This window comes from Ovis canadensis, chromosome 18 (genome assembly GCF_042477335.2).
Source record: "Ovis canadensis isolate MfBH-ARS-UI-01 breed Bighorn chromosome 18, ARS-UI_OviCan_v2, whole genome shotgun sequence".
Classification (NCBI taxonomy): Eukaryota; Metazoa; Chordata; class Mammalia; order Artiodactyla; family Bovidae; genus Ovis; species Ovis canadensis.
The window spans coordinates 46,919,540-46,936,736 of NC_091262.1; the positions used below are offsets into that span (position 1 = coordinate 46,919,540).

The following is a 17,197-nucleotide window of genomic DNA, read 5'->3' on the forward strand; positions in this document are numbered from 1 at the left end:
GCTTTTGTCTTGAGTTTAGAAGGATGTGTGGCTTTGCACCCCTCTCATAGGATCTACTCAAAGTCAAGGAATAAGTGAATCTTGGCATCTTCACAAAAGTTGTTATGGAGGAAGCTGCAAGTTGAAGCGGTTATTAGGCTTTCCCTTAAGAGGTCTTTATGTTGAGAGACAGAAATCTTTACATGGATATAATCATCTATGGTCATAATTTTTGAGAGACTAATGCCTATTCAGTTCAGTTCAGTTGCTCAGTCATGTCCGACTCTTTGCAACCGCATGAATCACAGCCCACCAGGCCTCCCTGTCCATCACCAACTCCCAGAGTTCACTCAAGCTCACGTCCATCAAGTCGGTGATGCCATCCAGCCATCTCATCCTCTATCATCCCCTTTTCCTCCTGCCCCCAATCCCTCCCAGCATCAGAGTCTTTTCCAGTGAGTCAACTCTTTGCATCAGGTGGCCAGAGTACTGGAGTTTCATCTTTAGCATCATTCCTTCCAAAGAACACCGAGGGCTGATCTCCTTCAGAATGGACTGGTTGGATCTCCTTGCAGTCCAAGGGACGCTCAAGAGTCTTCTCCAACACCACAGTTCAAAAGCATGAATTCTTTGGCGCCCAGCTTTCTTCACAGTCCAACTCTCACTTCCATACATGACCACTGGAATGTCCCCTAAATTTATATAAGAGTCCGCTTACCATACCATGTGCTTATGTTTCTATTTACAAGTTCGCTGTTGCTGGAGCTAGAAGTAAAGTCTTTCATACTATCAGCTCAACTTTAAAAATCCAATACAACCAGCTTTTTCTTTTTTTGTAAGCCCACAGTTGATTTTTTAAACAATAGATTAGTGATTAGTCCATTTACTAGAAGCACCTGGTGATGATTTTGAGTCAATAATACATAAGGTCCAGTCTTTTTTTTATGGAGACAGATTGTATCCAAAAATCCAAATCTAGTGTTTTAAAAGCATATGTTTATGCTTCTCAGGTTAACTCCTGAATTGGAGGCATAACATTTCTCCTTAAATCCTTTGCTGTTCTCCCAGAGTTCATTATTGAGGTCGAATATACATTGCAGGGTCAAACCATATATTTAGCTTACTTTTCCAGACTAGTTTAATACGGGTTTGCTTAGGAATACAGTAGGCAGTCTCATAAATGTCTAGTGTGGGACTGAAAGTATGGCCAGACCAGATGGGGACTAGACTGGAAAGGTTTTTTCCCTCTCCGGCATGCCTCTTTTCTGGACATCCCCCCCATCCTCACGCTTCTCTCTGCAGATGAACATCCGGCCCCCTGAGTGTTTTCAGTGCTGACATGACCAACCTTTCCAATCCAGGTGCTCCTCTATAAAATGTCTGTCTACCGGACACACTCATTGTGTCATTTCAGTTTAGTAGGAGAGAGAATCTGACAAGCCTGGCATTGGGTTGGGAGTTGCCTAGTTGTGCCTAGATTTATAATGCTGCCCTTTCCAAAGACTGGGTGGGGCCAGAAATCCAAGAAGAGGGTGTGAAAGGAGTCGGTGACCTTTAACAGTGAAGTATAAAGATGTATCTACATAGTAGAGACCATGCTTTGTATACTTTTTTTTTAACACTGCTTTTTTCTCTTAAACACTGTGTTTTAAGCTTTCCCCTGTGTTTTCAAGTTATAAGCATTGTTTTAACAGTCACATTAAAAGCTGTTGTATGGCCTGGTTGTAATTTAACCATTTCCAGTTGCTGGCCTTTCTACCACCAGCAGGTGACTCACCGTCTGACCTTTCATTTTGTCCGTTTATCTACAAATACACATACTTGTCATTTAAGACTTTTTCAAATGTTAAAAATAAGTAGTTGTCATAGTTACTAGTGCTTCAAAAAGAGTGTATCTTCCTAAAAATAGAATGGCTTAGTGGTTATGAGAATTTTAAAGTAAAATAGTTATTGCAATTAATGTTTTGCTTTCTTCTTTATCTGTTTTTCACACCCTGTGGTGTTTTAAGGGGTAAAATTTCATTTGAAGGAATTTTTATTTTATGATAGATTATATCATCATGACCTGTAAGAATGGAATCTCTGAAGGGTTCAACTTGCTAGGTATCAGAGAGTTTAATAAGATAGTCACAGAAGTTACCAGTAGTCAATCATGATTGACATGTATTGAAAATGAGTTTATTTGCATAAAATTTAAATACTATGCTTTTATTATCAGATGTGGAAAAATAGGGAATGTGTTAGAAAGAATATTGGCGTGGGGTCCAGAAACTTGAATATTCATTCTGACTTAGCTCCTTCAGCTGAGTGCCAGTGACAGATTAATTCAGCAACAGCTTCTTCGGGGCCTGTTGAATTTCACTTTGTACCAGGGCTTTGAATATAGGAATGGATCTTGTTTTCATGGTTCTCCAAGTTCCCTCTCCTCACCTTAGCACACAGTGAGTTTTCTTATCTAAAATGTACATTTATCTCATATAAATATCTCATATAGGAGTGCCCTGGATAGGGCACTCCTATCCAGACTGCTTCCCAGGGTAGTTGTGTGGATCAAATGAGAATATGTGTGAAAGCAAATTATAAATGTTAAAGAAGTGCCGTAAAGGTAGCAAGCCGTAGAAATTTTCTTTCATGTAAAACAATTTTTAAGTAACTTAGAACTTTAAATGGTTCAGTTTAAATGAACTTTAAATGAGCCAACCGGTGGCTCAGTTGGTAAAGAGTCTGTCTGCAGTGTGGCAGACCCAGGTTCAGTCCCTGGGTGGGGAAGAGTGAGTTGTCACTCTAGTATTCTTGCCTGGAGAACTCCATGGACTGAGGAGCCTGGTGGGCTCGAGTCCGTGGGGTCACAAAGAGTCAGACACGACCAGGTGACCAACACTAGAATTTTAAATAAGTAGCACATTCTGAGTTACTTATGGTTTTGCTCTTAAATATATATGAATACTTTACTCGTGGACCAATGATATGGTTGACGATTTTGGCTCAGTTATTCTCTAGGAAAATAAGATAGTGATTTTATATGATTAATTTTCTAAAATTTTCAACCAAAAAAAAAACCCTTTTTTTAACTGAATGATTGGAACCACCGAAGGAAGGCCAAGTGTATGATGGGGAGAACTGTAACTTTGGTTCCTGATGACTTGCCTTTGCTTGATTCCAGCTGCAGCATATCGTGAGTGATGAGATCTGTGTGCAAGTGACAGACCTGTACCTGGCAGAAAACAATAATGGGGCCACAGGCGGCCAGTTGAACACACAGACGTCAAGGAGCCTCCTGGAGTCAGCATATCAGCGGAAAGCTGAGCAGCTCATGTCAGATGAAAATTGTTTCAAGGTGAGAGCTACTCGTTTAGTCGGGGAGCATGCTGATGGCAGTGTAGGCTGTTGGGACTCTACCCACAGAAGCCAGAGCCACACCAGGGTGCTTGGACCCAGTGTCTCCACTCCTAGAGTGCCGGGGAGTTCCTTTGAACTCATCAGAAGAAATATAAAAAACATGGAAAAGTAAAGTTTCGTAGGCAGTCTGTTTCTTGCCTTTAAAAAAAAAATTAGTTCTTATATATGATTTTCATTTTCTCTGTACATTTTTTTTGGTGTTAAATGCTTTGTGAAAATTGTTTAAAAACGTAATCCATGGTCATTGTAGAAAAGATAGGAAATGTAGAGAAAAGAAAAACTAGTTGTCTACAGTTTTCCCCAGAAATAATCATTGATGGCATTTCTAAACTTTTCTGTGTTTGTATATATTTTGAAAGAGATTATACTGGGCAAAGCATTCTGTGTAACTTACTTTGCTCAATTAGCAACACCTCTGGGTCTTTTTATGACTGTTCAGTATCTTATAGAAAACTATGCCCGTCTATTTGAGCATTTAGGTTGTTGCCAGTTTTCCACCATTAAAATAGCTAATTAGAAAAGCCAGTAGCTGGAGACTGGGAACAATCTAGATGCCCATCCCTTAGTGGGAATGGTTAATGGCAGCTGTTGTGTGTTTGCAGCTCTTAAAAGTTAATTATATGTCAGTAAAAATACTGAAGCAAATAAAAGGACACAAAATTATGTATATTATTACTGCACCTGTGTAATATGTATAGTTGAACAAAGCCTGTATGTAAGGATAGGTTTAGATGGCCCAGAGTAAGGTTTGTAGTTGGCTGAACAGAGAGAGCTAAGCTAAACAAAATTTTAACCTCAGTGAGCACATCCCATGTACTTTAATGATGTGACCCTCAAACTGTTCACTTAGCTGTGCATGCTTCTACTTTCAGCCTACTGTTGGCTTAATTTAGAATCAAAGACCTGGAAACGAGTTTTCTAGTTCAGTCACAGTTGTGATGCTCTACTACCTGAGGACTTTCCCACTACAGAGGAGAGTTCCTAAGCCTTTCATAGTTTTAAATCTATAAATGTTTCTCATGAGTTTAATCTGTGCTTATTTCATGGTGACAGAATTACCACCCCCACCTACCGTGAGTTAACAGATTGTGTGGTGAGGGCCTATGAAGGAATGGGTAAACTCACCCTGTAGATAACACATTTGTCAGAATAGCAGAGGGAACAGAAGGTTTGGTAACCAGGAATATTGGGTCATCACAGTGACCTTTTTCTTTAAAATGTTTTACATAGAGAATGAAAGTCCATAGTATGAGCATTAAGCTAAGCATAAGCAGCCCTTCAAATCCCCTGCCCAGTCCCACCTCCACCCTCCTCTCACTTCATGTTTTTCTAGGCATATTCTCTAGTGCTTTTTTAAAATTAGGCATGTTTAACTCTCCATATAACCACTCAAACCCTTTTCTGTGCACTTACATATACATGTGTATTTATGTAGAAATAAATTTTTTAACTAAACTATGTACTTTACATCTTGCTTTTTTCCACTTAATATGTCTTAGAATTTGCTCTATTTTGGTTTATATAGACATAACTCATGTTTTTCAGCTGCCATGTCATACTTAAAACTATGAATGTACCATAGTTTCTTGTGGTTTGTTTGTTTGTTTGTTTAGAGTATTAGCTCCCTCACCACGGCTCACTTGAGCCTCCAGCAGTGAAAGCACAAGAGTCTAACCACTGGACCACCAGGAAATTTCCTGTGCCATAGTTGTGTTTTTTTTTTTTTTAATCATTCCCCTATGGGTGAATGTTTTAAGCTATTTCCATTTTTACTATCTCAAATAGTGCTTCATTGAACAGCATTTACAATTTATATTCTTGTGTGCATGTGGTAATGTTAAGGGTAAAGACATAGAAATGAAATTACTCGGTTAAAAGGGTAGGGTATGCATATTTTAGGGCTTCCCAGGTGGTGCAGTGATAAGTGAAGTGAAAGTCCCTCAGTTGCATCCAGTTCTTTGCAACCCCATGGACTATACAATTCATAGAATTCTCTGGGCCGGAATACTGGAGTGGGTAGCTTTTCCCTTCTCCAGGGGATCTTCCCAACCCAGGGATTGAACCCAGGTCTCCCACATTGCAGGTGAATTCTTTACCAACTGAGTCACAAGGGAAGCCCAAGAATACTGGAGTGGGTAGCCTATCCCTTCTCCAGGGCATCTTCCCAACTCGGGAATCGAACCAGGGTCTCATGCATTGCAGGCGGATTCTTTACCAGCTGAGCTATCAGGGAAGCCCGGTGCAGTGGTAAAGAATCCACCCAACAGTGCAGACGCTGCAGGAGACAGGTTTAGTTCTGGGTTGGGAAGGTTCCCTGGAGGAAGAAATGGCAACCGACTCCAGTATTCTTTCCTAAAAAATTCCATGTACAGAAGAGCCTGGTGGGCTACACTCCACAGGGTCGCAAAGAGTCAGACACGACTGGGCGTCCATGCACATGCATGTTTTAAAATTTAAACTTTAATAGATATTCTCATTTCTCTCCCGAAGTGACAGGATATACCAGTGTGCACTTTGGTAAGAGCATTTATTTCTCCGTAACGCTTAGTATTATCAAGCTCATTTTTTTTTAGATGATTAGAAAAATATTTTAATTCATGTTTCCCTGTTTCCTGTTGTCACCCATTTTTCCTCTTCTGTGTATTGTATACTCGCATGCGCATCCTTCACCGTTTCTGGGGGAGCAGGACTGTAGTTCTTTTTATGTACTTTTTCAAATATTTTTGTTATGATTTGTTTGATTTTCTTTGTTATGATTGCTCTGAAATTGATTGGTCTTCCCCTTTGTCGTGTCTTTTAGGGCCCAGCTAAGTGTCACTTCAGTAAAGTGGAATCTTTCTCAGTTTGCTGAGCAGGGACTAGCATATTGCTCATGTTTCTAGAATAGTACCTTTGTAGTTATTTTGTTGTAATGTAAATATAGCTGTTTGTATGTATCCCTTTTCTTTTATTGAATTAAGCTCTTCCATTCAAGAAACTGGGGCTTCCCAGTGGCTCAGCTGGTAAAGCACCAACCTGCCAATGCAGGGGATGTAAGAGACGCAGATTAGATCCCTGGGTTGGAAAGATCCCCTGGAGGAGGGGATCCACTCCAATATTCTTTCCTGGAGAATTCCATGGACAGAGGAGCCTGGTGGGCTGCAGTCCAAGGGGACGCAAGAGTCAGGCACAGTTGAGTGCGTATGTACCCGTGCGCACTCACACACAAGCAAGAAACCATGCTCTCTTCTGAGTGTGCCCCTGACAGATAATAGCAAGCATTCAGTGGCTTGACTTTGTGTTAGTTGAATGAAGCAAAGGAGGTATGTAGAAAAAGGAGAGGAGGGTGGTGTCCAAATGGTAGAGGATCTTCATAGCCATAGTAAGAGGTGTGAATTTTGTTGTGGTTGGTGAGCAGTGAGGCGTTTTTAAGGACTAAATAGCCCACTGAATTTGGGCTTTCAGGAAGATCAGTTTAGTAGCACTGAGTAAGGAGAAGGGGAGGAATCGAGGCATATTTACAACTGGAGGCCATTACCAAATTGGGGTGATGTGGGCAGTCTAATAATAAAGCTCGTGAAGCCTTGGAGTGGTTGCAGAGGTCAGAGAGTTGGGGCGAACACACGGTCAAGGACCTAGCAAGATAGGTGTCAGGTGAGGAGCCAGTTGGGGTGAAATCGAGTTCCATTTTAGACATGTAGAGGACACTCTTAGTATTACTTTGAAGGGTGGCTTCCTTACAGCCATAGGACAGATCTTGACACTCTAGGTCATTCATCCTAAATCCCCAGGGGGTTTTAGCAGACTCCTAGGAACAGTTTTTTTCAAATCTATTTTGAAAGTAATTATGTTTGTGTTTATATGTATGTTATATTCTTGTCATTTTAAAAAATTCATCAAGAGGAGTTTTTAAAGGCTGCTCTAGAAAAACTGTAAACCAGAACTGGTTTCTGGTTCTGTTTGCTTATTGACTAGCTGTGTGGCCTTGAGAAATCAGAACTCTGAATTTTAGGTTTTTCCCTATGTAAAATGAAGAGTATTGATATAAATGATTCTCAAGCTTTCTTCTAATCTCTGATCATTATCATGTGATTCTGATAGTGATCTTTTTTATGTTTTAAATTTTAATTTTTTTGAATTATGAAAGTATGATAACACATTTACAGGAAGTTTGGAAAATATATATAGAACAAGGTTACATATAGTTCCACTATATATTATATTTTTAAGTAGATAAATTCAATATCAAACTCTCAAAAATTAATAGAATGAGTATACAGAGAAGTAGATATAGTAAGCCTGAAAAGCACTGTGAACCGATTCAACATAATTACGATTTATACAATTTTCACGTAACAGTAGGATACAAATTCTATTCAAGTTCCCACAGACTATAAACTTGGAGACACTGAAGCATATCCAGGGACATAAAACAAGGTGCAAAGCTTTGATGGTCTAACGGTAGTGAAAGCATAGAGTCTGTTCTATTATCACTGTGCAGTTAGGATAGAGATTTATCTGCAGCAGTTCCTCAGGATGGGGCATTGACAGTCCTGGGATTCCCAACAGGGAACTCTGTGTGCCATCACTACTTGATACTTCTTTTGTGCAAAACATGACTTGGTTTTGCCCCTATCAGTGTATTGCTTTTAAATAGGAATTTTTTAAAAAGTCACACAAATAATATTAGCAAAACTCAAAATTTCAAATATCATTGGTTTCATTGCAACAGATCACTTCTTAATGTTGATGGTTTGTGTTCCTTACCCCACGGTATGTGTGATTTCTTGGGTAGTTTTTATTGTGGTGAAAATGTGATTGCTGCTATCTGTTTGATGTTTTCCACTTCAGTTTGGTATGGAAAGTTTCTTTTAAAAAAAAAATACAAAAAAACACTGTAGACTTGTTTACATCTTTGCATTGAGTCCCATAAATGAGATTATCAAGTGAAATGGCATTGACATTTTATGGTTCTGATTTGAGCACTCTTTCTGATATTGATTACTGTTTTAGCTAATTCAAGAAGTATGAAACATGAAATGTTAACAAGAAGCTCTTACGTTTCATTTTGCTGGTAGCAGCCTTTGCCTTCTAATCACCTCTTAAGCTTTTAAATATCTTCCTCATCTCTTCAATTGGAGCAAAATTTTTTTTTACAACTCTGTTGCCTCCCTAACTCTCAACCCTTGAGAATCTAATTACTGCTTTGGAGATGGTCTTTTGTTTACACTAAGCTTTCTTATTTGCAGCTTATGTTCATTCAGAGCCAAGGCCAGGTTCAGCTGACCATTGAGCTTCTGGACACAGAAGAGGAGAACTCGGATGATCCTGTAGAAGCAGAGGTATGGATGAACATACTGTAGAAACTGCTGAGAGTGTGTTGTGCTCTGAGAGTCTGCATAGGGACTGTCTGCTAGAAGCCCAGCCAGCGTTAGCCTGTTCGAGGGTCAGGATCTGATGCTTAAAGTACAGGTCACGTCAGCGTGTTTTCGACTGAAGAGACTGCCTGGTGGTAGAGATTTAGACTTAACGGCAGTCTCATCTAGCTTTCAGTAAAGCCCTCTCCTCAGAGGGAATCTCATGGTTGGCAGCTTTGTTTTCTCCTAAAGCGTAAGAAACAAAAAATGAGGTGCCATCTGCCCAGTATTATCTTGATTCTTTGAGTCATGTTTATTTTCTGTTGGGATAGATGGAGCCAGGAGTTCAACCCCACAGAGTAGATGGAGAGTGAGTCGGTTGGCATAGCTGGGTCTAGCAGATAATATTAATGAGAGAGGCAAGCATCGTCTATGACACTGAGGGCATACGGAGGGGAGGAGACTTGTTTTATGGGACTATAGTTGCCGAATCTTCTTAATTTTTTTAAAAAGTTTCCAGAAATGCAGATTTTGATGTGAAAGGTACTGATTTTCAAACATTTGCCACTATACATTTTGTTCTTTAACAGAACCCTCTGTGGGGAAATAAAAACCTTTTCAGGTTTATTGTATCCTTCTACTTCTGTGTATACTCATTCTATTAATTTTTGAGAGTTTGATACTGAACTTATCTACTTAAAAATATAATTATAATGTATAGCGGAACTATATGTAAATTTGTCAGTGAGCTACCTTCTAACCATTTACGACTTCTGATAACTCTAAAGTATCTCAGAGAAGCTTTAAGTTTTGCATTCTCACAGCTTTTTTAAGGTGTTTCAGTACCACTTACCAAGCATGTCATTATGGAAAGAGACTTTTTTTTTTTAATCTTGAAATTTAAGTATTTCAGACATTTCAGTCATAGAATTTGCTAACCCACCTGTTGAGGTTGGAGTTCAGGTTTTTTGCCTTCCCCACACCCATGTTGTGTTTACACTTCTAGCGCTGGTCAGACTATGTGGAGCGATACATGAATTCTGATACTACCTCTCCTGAGCTTCGTGAGCATCTGGCACGGAAACCAGTATTTCTCCCACGGTGAGTGAACCACGTCACGTACCGGCAGCAGGACACTAACCGGCACGAGGGGTTAGCTCACTTTCAGGCTCTTGGTTTTCATTTTATCTATTGTCCTATTTACTGAGGACAGTAATTTGAGGTTTGTGTGGCTTTTACACCATGCTGTTACCTGGAGTGTATGCTCAAGCATCAGGGAGGTGAGAGTTTTAGGAATCAGTAATAATTTCCCTTTAGGAATATGTGTCAGAGTCTCCAGGGTTTGGTGATTCACTGGGAGGACTCACAGGATGCAGTCATTCCCACAGTAATGATTTACCATAACGAAAGGATACGCAGCTAAATCAGCAAAGGCAGAAGGTGCCTGTGACAAAAATCAGCGGCACAAGCTTCTAGAGAGTCTGTGGCTTCCGTTGGAGTCACAAGGACACTCTTAATTCCTCCAGCAGCAAATTACAATATGTTTGAAATGCTACCTACCAAAGAAGCTCGCTGGAGACTTGGTGCTGTGAAAAAAACTAGGTTGCTAGTCCTGTATGTACCCTCTGCCTAACTTGTACCAAAATTCCAGACTTCAGAAGGAAAGTGGGTTTTCAGCTTTCCATTTACTTTGTACAAGCAGTTTAGGTACAGTGAGACACACTCTTAGCATTTAAAGAATGGTGGAAACTCTCCCACTATCCACAGTCCCAGGACCCACCCAGGGGACAACCTTGTAATCAAGGTTTTCAAAGGATGGCAGTCTTAGGCTGGCTGTGTTGCTTTTAGCAGAATTTTTGAAATTTCCTCCCTGTATATGGGGAAATTGTGTATGTTGGACCTCTCTCTGAAGATGAAAACAAAGTTTCAGAAGTAGAAAACAGGTTTTGTGTAGTTAAGCGGCTTTCTTCCTTTCCCAAAGTTTGGGAATTGAAATCTCGTGTCTTATATTCCCAGAAAGGTACTGTGATAGTGTGATTAGACTCACTGCTGATTGGAACATGGAAAGAGGTGTGAACAGAAGGACGCTGCCAGCTTCTTCTACTCCTTGAGTCATTTAGCAGACTTCAAGCAGCTGCTCTGTGCCAGGCCCCTTTCTCAACAAAACAGATTTAGTCTCCATGCTTATGAAACAGTACGAATAAACATAAGATTGTATATTTCTCACCAGATTGGCAAAATTCTTAAAAGATTTGTAAACTGTATTATGGCAGGTGTAGGGAAGAGGGGAGCAACTTTCACATACTTTAGGGGGAAATATTGATACAATCATTCTGAGGTCAGAGCAGTTAAAATGCAGATGACTTTACCCTGGACCTTTGGTTTTTAATAATTTGCCTTACAACTGTTATTACAGCTGAGGTTATTTTTCAGTCTTTTTCTTTGAAACCCTTAAATTCTTAGATTGAATACCCCCCAAAGCTCTTATTTATGTGAATTATATATAGTAATATTTATCACATTTAGAAATTAAAACTGAAAAATGTTTATGAATTCATTAAAAACAATACTAGATGCATTCCATGTTATTATCATAAGTAGTATTTTAGTGAAACACTGCTTCAGATGAGTGGAAAGCGTGGCATTGCTCTGCATCTTTGTGAATCTGTCTCATGTCTGGTTTAGTGTAACAGCTGGGTCCTCACAGCTGCCCCTGTGTTCAGTCTGCTGCCTGTTTCGTTTGGTTGTACTATGTGAAGAAAATCTGGCTAGAAAAGGAAGTATTTTCATATCCTTTCAGATAATTGTAGATATTCTTTGATATGACAACAGAACTCTCCAAGTAGTAGTTTCTTAAAGGTTAGTTGCAATATCACTGAAAATACCAACAAGCCTGTCAAAATCCATTGGCTTATCTTGTACTTTGAATTTTTTTCTTGCATGGTTTTATAACTTCATACGGTCAGTTATTTGGAAAATGTGAACTCACTGAGTTACGCAGACCTACCAAATGTTGACAAGTTTTCTTTTTACAATATTCCCACCCTACCTCCACACCACCCCTGAAAAAAGCCACATTTACTGATATCACCGTTGACTTCATCAGTCACATCTTTTAAGTAGTGGGAAGTTGTCACTTATGCTGGCCAGTACCAATTTATCAAAATTCAGAATTTTACTTGAAATCTTAAATTTTATCTTTAACAACAAATATATTGCTCAGATGTTTTTCCTTGAGGTACCAGGCTCCCTTGTTCATTTTTGAGAAAATATCTGCCAAACATCCCAGACTGACTAGTCAGCTATTCTTCCAGGTAAAAAGTGTGAACATTTGCAGTTCAAGTGGTGCTCACTCAAGTGCTTTCCTTCATGAGTCCATTGTACTTTAGTACACAGAGGTGCTTTATATGGAGTTCCCATTTCATCACCCAGCATATTAAAAAGATATGAAATAAGGGGCTCTAATTTCATAAGAAATGTTACTGCTTCACGAGGACGTTCTTAAGTCAGACCAGCTTTCCTTTTTGTTTAATTGCCAGTGTGTGGCCAAAGAGTACAAAGATACCTAAGGGGGTTGGTGCCACATCAGCTTTTTTTTTTAATCACTGTTATTTTTATACTGCTAATGCTAATGTTAGTACTTTGTGTCTTGCCTTGTTTTTTTAGAAAGAAAGACAATGTTTTAGTATTATGAAAATATTTTTGATCTCACAGCTTCCTCAAAAATGTCTTGGGCCCTCCGACAGTCCTTGGACCAAAGAACTGCTGTTCTACGGAAATGTATATACACAAAGATATTCACTGAAGCAGTTTTTAATAGCGAAGTATAGGAAACAATAGAATTGTCAAGCTGACAACCTTTCTCTGCTTGTTGTTGAGGGGATTAAGCTCTAAATACCTGCCAAGGCATCCACTGATGTGAATTATCTTTTTTCATATGTAGAATGGCACTGATTATGTACCGTCTTTGGGAGAACTGAAAAAATAGACATTTGAATAATTTTTTGTGCTCTGTGGTTCAGGTGAAGAGCCCTGATTGATTCCTGTTAAGGAAATGTTAAATTAAGACATGTTTCTCTGTAGCAGTTAAAGAGAATGACACAAATTTATGTTTAATGAAATGAAAAAAAAATCTTTATGGCATTAAGTGAAAAATTGAGAGAGACCTAGAAGATTTTAAGCCAAAACTGCTAACAGCAGGACTTCCTTGGTGGTCCAGTGGTTAAGAATCCACCTGCCAATGCAGGGGACAGTAGTTCGATCCCTGGTCCGGGAAGATCCCACATGCCAAGGGGCAACTAAGCCCATGTGCCACAGATACTGAGCCCACGCTCCACAAGAGAAGCCCCTACAATGAGAAGCCGGCGCACCGCAGCTAGCGAGCAGCCCCCACTCGCTGCAACTAGAGAAAGCCCACGTGGAGTAATGAAGACCTAGCACAGCCAAAAATAGATAGATTTAAAAAAACAAAAACCCAAACTGCCAACAGTGGCTACCCCTGCCAAGGCAAGTGGGATTTTGAGAATTGGGGTAGGGGGTAGTTGGCAATTTCTACTTTTTATTCCACGTATCTGCAGTTGAAAAAAGATTTTTTTTAACAATGAAACCATTGAACATTTTTTTAGATGTATGTAGTTGTGATCAGCTTCATGAAGGCATATAATAAGGAAAAATTGTGGGGGGGGGGCAGTCATGGGAATCTGGATCTGGAGGAACTCTCACGCTGCAGGGCTTTGCTGCTTTGTAGGAATCTGCGGCGGATCCGGAAGTGTCAGCGTGGTCGAGAGCAGCAGGAAAAGGAAGGGAAGGAAGGAAACAGCAAGAAGACCATGGAGAATGCGGATAGCCTGGATAAACTGGAGTGTAGATTCAAGCTGAATTCCTACAAGATGGTATATGTGATCAAGTCAGAGGACTACATGTATCGGAGGACCGCCTTGCTGCGGGCTCATCAGGTGAGAAACAGTATTTGGAATTTCTCCACACGTCTCCCTCAGCCAGTATACCAGGATGCTGTAAGAAAGCACCAAAGACTGCGTGACTTAACAACAAAAACTTACTATCTTGACACTTGTAGAGGCTGGAAGTCCCAAGTCGAAGTGTTGGCAGGGTTGCTTTGAAACTTCTGAGGACTGTGAGGGGAAATCTGTTTCTTGCCTTTCCTAGCCTCTGGTGGGTTTCCAGCAATCACCAGCATTGCAGGGCTTGCATATTTCTGCCTTCGTTTTTGCATGGTATTCTCCCTAAGTGTGAGTCTGTCCAAATTTCCCCCTTTTTAAAGAACGCCAGCCATACTGGATTATGGGTCCACCCTCCGACAGTATGAGCTCATCTTAACTAATTGTATCTGCAACAACCTTATTTCCAAATAAGGTCACATTCTGAGGGGTGGAAGTTAGGATTTCTGCTTGTGAATTTGTAGGGGGACAGCTTAGTAATAGCTGGTGGCACCTTCTAGTGAAGCTACTCCCAGCATTCACATCTCCGGTAGTGTTGCTTGTGTGAATCCTGTCTGTGTTCACATGTGAAAGTCCTAGTGCTGTTACGTACCAGGTATTGTGCCAGGCCCTAAGACTACAGCCCTGAGATAGAGCATGTAAGGCAGTGTGATGATGTGCATTTCCAAGGAAAGAAACGAGGTGATCGAGGGTGACTGGCACACACAGCCCTGCTTTTGTTGGGAAGACCTAAGGAGGTGACCCCTGAGGCCTGTACAATGGTGAGGATCCAGCCTGGTGCAGAGTTGGGTTGGTACTTTTTAGGCAAAGGAAACAAGCAGGTGCAAGGCTGGGAGGGAGGAAAGGACTTCACGTGTTCAAAAAGCTAACATCAGTTGCGGGGGACTTGCTTGGGACCTAGTAATTGAGGCTCCACTCTTCCAGTGCAGGGGGTGCAAGTTCAGTCTCTGGTCAGGGAACTGGAGTCCCAAATGCCACATGGCAGGGCCTTTAAACAATAAGTAAAACATCATTGTGTTTTGAGCCATAGGGGAAGTGGGATGCATGAAGTTGGAAAGGTAGGCGGAGGCCACATTATTTATTTTTACAGGTTATGGTTTGGGTTTTGAGATACATTGAGACTTTGTTGATAAAGATATAGACTGATGGGAGTGAGCGAACGCACCAAGTTGGATGGGCAGAGACCACTCAAAAGACTGCTCTCATCCGTATGAGAGATGACTGCCCAGACTACCAGGATTATAGAGGAATTTTAATTAGATTGGAGGGACTTCCCTGATGGTCCAGTGGTTAAGACGCTGGAGCTTCCAATGCAAGAGGCATGGGTTTGATCCCTGGTCAGGGATCCAATATGCCATGCTGTATGCCAAAAAAGGATTGGAGATACAATCGTCAGGATGTGCTAATGATTGGATGTGGAGAGGTTTAAGAGAATGGAGAGCATTAAGGATGCTACCTGGTGGTTTTTGTTTTTTGATTTTATTTCTTTGCTTATTTTGCTTGAGTAACTGGGAAGCTTAGGGGTATGTCTGTTAACAGGAAAGGGTTATTACCAGGTTTGGGAGGCAGATCAAAGGACTACAGAACATTCAAGTGGGAAGCACAGATTGGGCAATTTAATGTACTTCTCTCTCGGTGCTGTGTGTTATATGTCTGCATGTCTGATTCAAATGATGTAGGGAGCTGGGAAACACCTCATTCATCTTTGTATCACCTTCCCTTCTTGCTCATGGGCACCAACAAGTATGTTGGAGGTAGGAACAAAAACCTCCACTGAAGATCTGCTGTGCCCAACAATCTGATGGACAGAATGGGATAATAGCAGGAAGGGATGGTGGGTTTTAAACCCTTTGCCTTGCGCTGTGACAGAAGTGACCAACAGCCTCATTGTCTCCCTCAGGGTACATTAGAATCGTCTGGGTTGCTGGTTTAAAAATACAGATTGATGGAAACAAGGAACTCTGTACACATTTTTCCCAAGACCTCCTCCTTCCCCAACATGCCACCACGTGGTGATGCTGCAGACCAAAATCGAGAAGCACTGAGCTAGTTCTGACCAGACCTTGGGTTGGCATTTCTCTCGGGGCTTTATGATCTGCAACTTGAGCCCACATCTTTCCTCAGCTACTTTAGAACAAAATTGGATTTCGAAGGGTTTTTCAGTCCTAGTTCATGGATGGTTTCTTCTTTGTTCTATTTTGCAGTCCCATGAGCGTGTAAGCAAGCGGCTACATCAGAGGTTCCAGGCCTGGGTAGATAAATGGACCAAGGAGCATGTGCCCCGTGAAATGGCAGCGGAGACCAGCAAGTGGCTTATGGGTGAGGGGCTGGAGGGCCTGGTGCCCTGCACCACCACCTGCGACACAGAGACCCTGCACTTTGTGAGCATTAACAAGTACCGTGTCAAATACGGCACAGTGTTCAAAACCCCGTAACTGCAAAGCCAGAGCAGATAACTGGAGGGGGGGTGGTGTGTGTGGGGGGCGCGTGTACTCGCACACACTGAAGAAACAAGGAAGATGCCTTTCAAGCCTCACTGGGCCTCTCTGGGACATGGCCACCTGATCTGTGCGTGGCTGGTGCAACCTGGCACCAAGTGGGCTACATATAAGGAACGTGTGACCCCTTACAAAGCCGGAGTTGGAACTTTTCCCAGGGGTTTTGGGTATTAGCCTGCCCTGGAGGGGAGGAAACCCACGCAAGCACAGGGACACGCAGCTTGCACACACCAGCAGAGTGGAGACTGGAGCCTCCTGGGGCGACTTTCAGTGAGGGAACCGGATGCTGTTCACACCTAGACGAGCTGGGCGAGCATCGACGACAGACTTGAGGAGGAGCCAGCGCTTAGATGGATTGTAGCTCTGATGGTCACTGCTCCTTTCCTCTTCCCCTCAAAAAGGAAAAAAAAAACTGGATTGGATTTTTCTTCCTGGTCACTTGAGCACATCTAGATCACCCATTAGGTTTTCTCTGGGACCTGCAGTTTGGCTTTGGGATTGATCATCTTGTGGATTTGATTCCTGATGAATACCTTGCTGCCCACCCTTTCTTCTCTCCTCTGGTTCTCAGCCTCAACAAGTTCAAATCAGTCGTCCTTTTTAGCTCCCGTGGAACTGTTTTGTACCTGCTTCTTTACTAGTCTACCCTAGTGCCATCCACCAGCTTTACTCACACACACACACACACACACACACACACACACAAACACAATTTTAACTTGGTTTTTCTTTTTTTTTTGTAAATAATGTACATACTGTCAATTTTTTATTAAAAGAAATATGCTTTGATGTGCTAGCATAACTGCTCTAGCTTCTTGTGTACCATAGTTCTATGTGGCTTCAGATTTAGTACCTATGAACAGATGTACAAGACATTTATTACACTTTTTACCAAAGGGAGTTACCGTTGTAGTACTTTTGTGTAAAACTTGTCTTCCTTCTTGCCCCAACTTTTTTTTTTTTTTTTTTGTAAATAAATAAAGCTTGGTTCTTACTTAAGGAATGAACTCTCAACACAAGTCCCTTG

The 17,197-nt window shown here is 41.2% G+C and overlaps 1 protein-coding gene across 3 annotated transcripts in view; it reads left to right on the forward strand.

Moving 5' to 3' along the window:
* SIN3A (SIN3 transcription regulator family member A) overlaps positions 1 to 17,173 on the forward strand; it is a 66,226-nt gene extending 49,053 nt beyond the window's left edge. For all 3 annotated transcript variants that reach the window (XM_069559489.1, XM_069559488.1, XM_069559490.1), the window contains exons 17-21: positions 3,143 to 3,316; positions 8,607 to 8,699; positions 9,721 to 9,815; positions 13,462 to 13,669; positions 15,877 to 17,173. In XM_069559489.1, the coding sequence (XP_069415590.1) occupies positions 3,143 to 3,316; positions 8,607 to 8,699; positions 9,721 to 9,815; positions 13,462 to 13,669; positions 15,877 to 16,107 (801 nt within the window). In that variant the 3' untranslated portion in view covers positions 16,108 to 17,173. The remainder of the gene's footprint in view (positions 1 to 3,142; positions 3,317 to 8,606; positions 8,700 to 9,720; positions 9,816 to 13,461; positions 13,670 to 15,876) is intronic.
* The last annotated feature ends 24 nt before the right edge of the window (positions 17,174 to 17,197 follow it).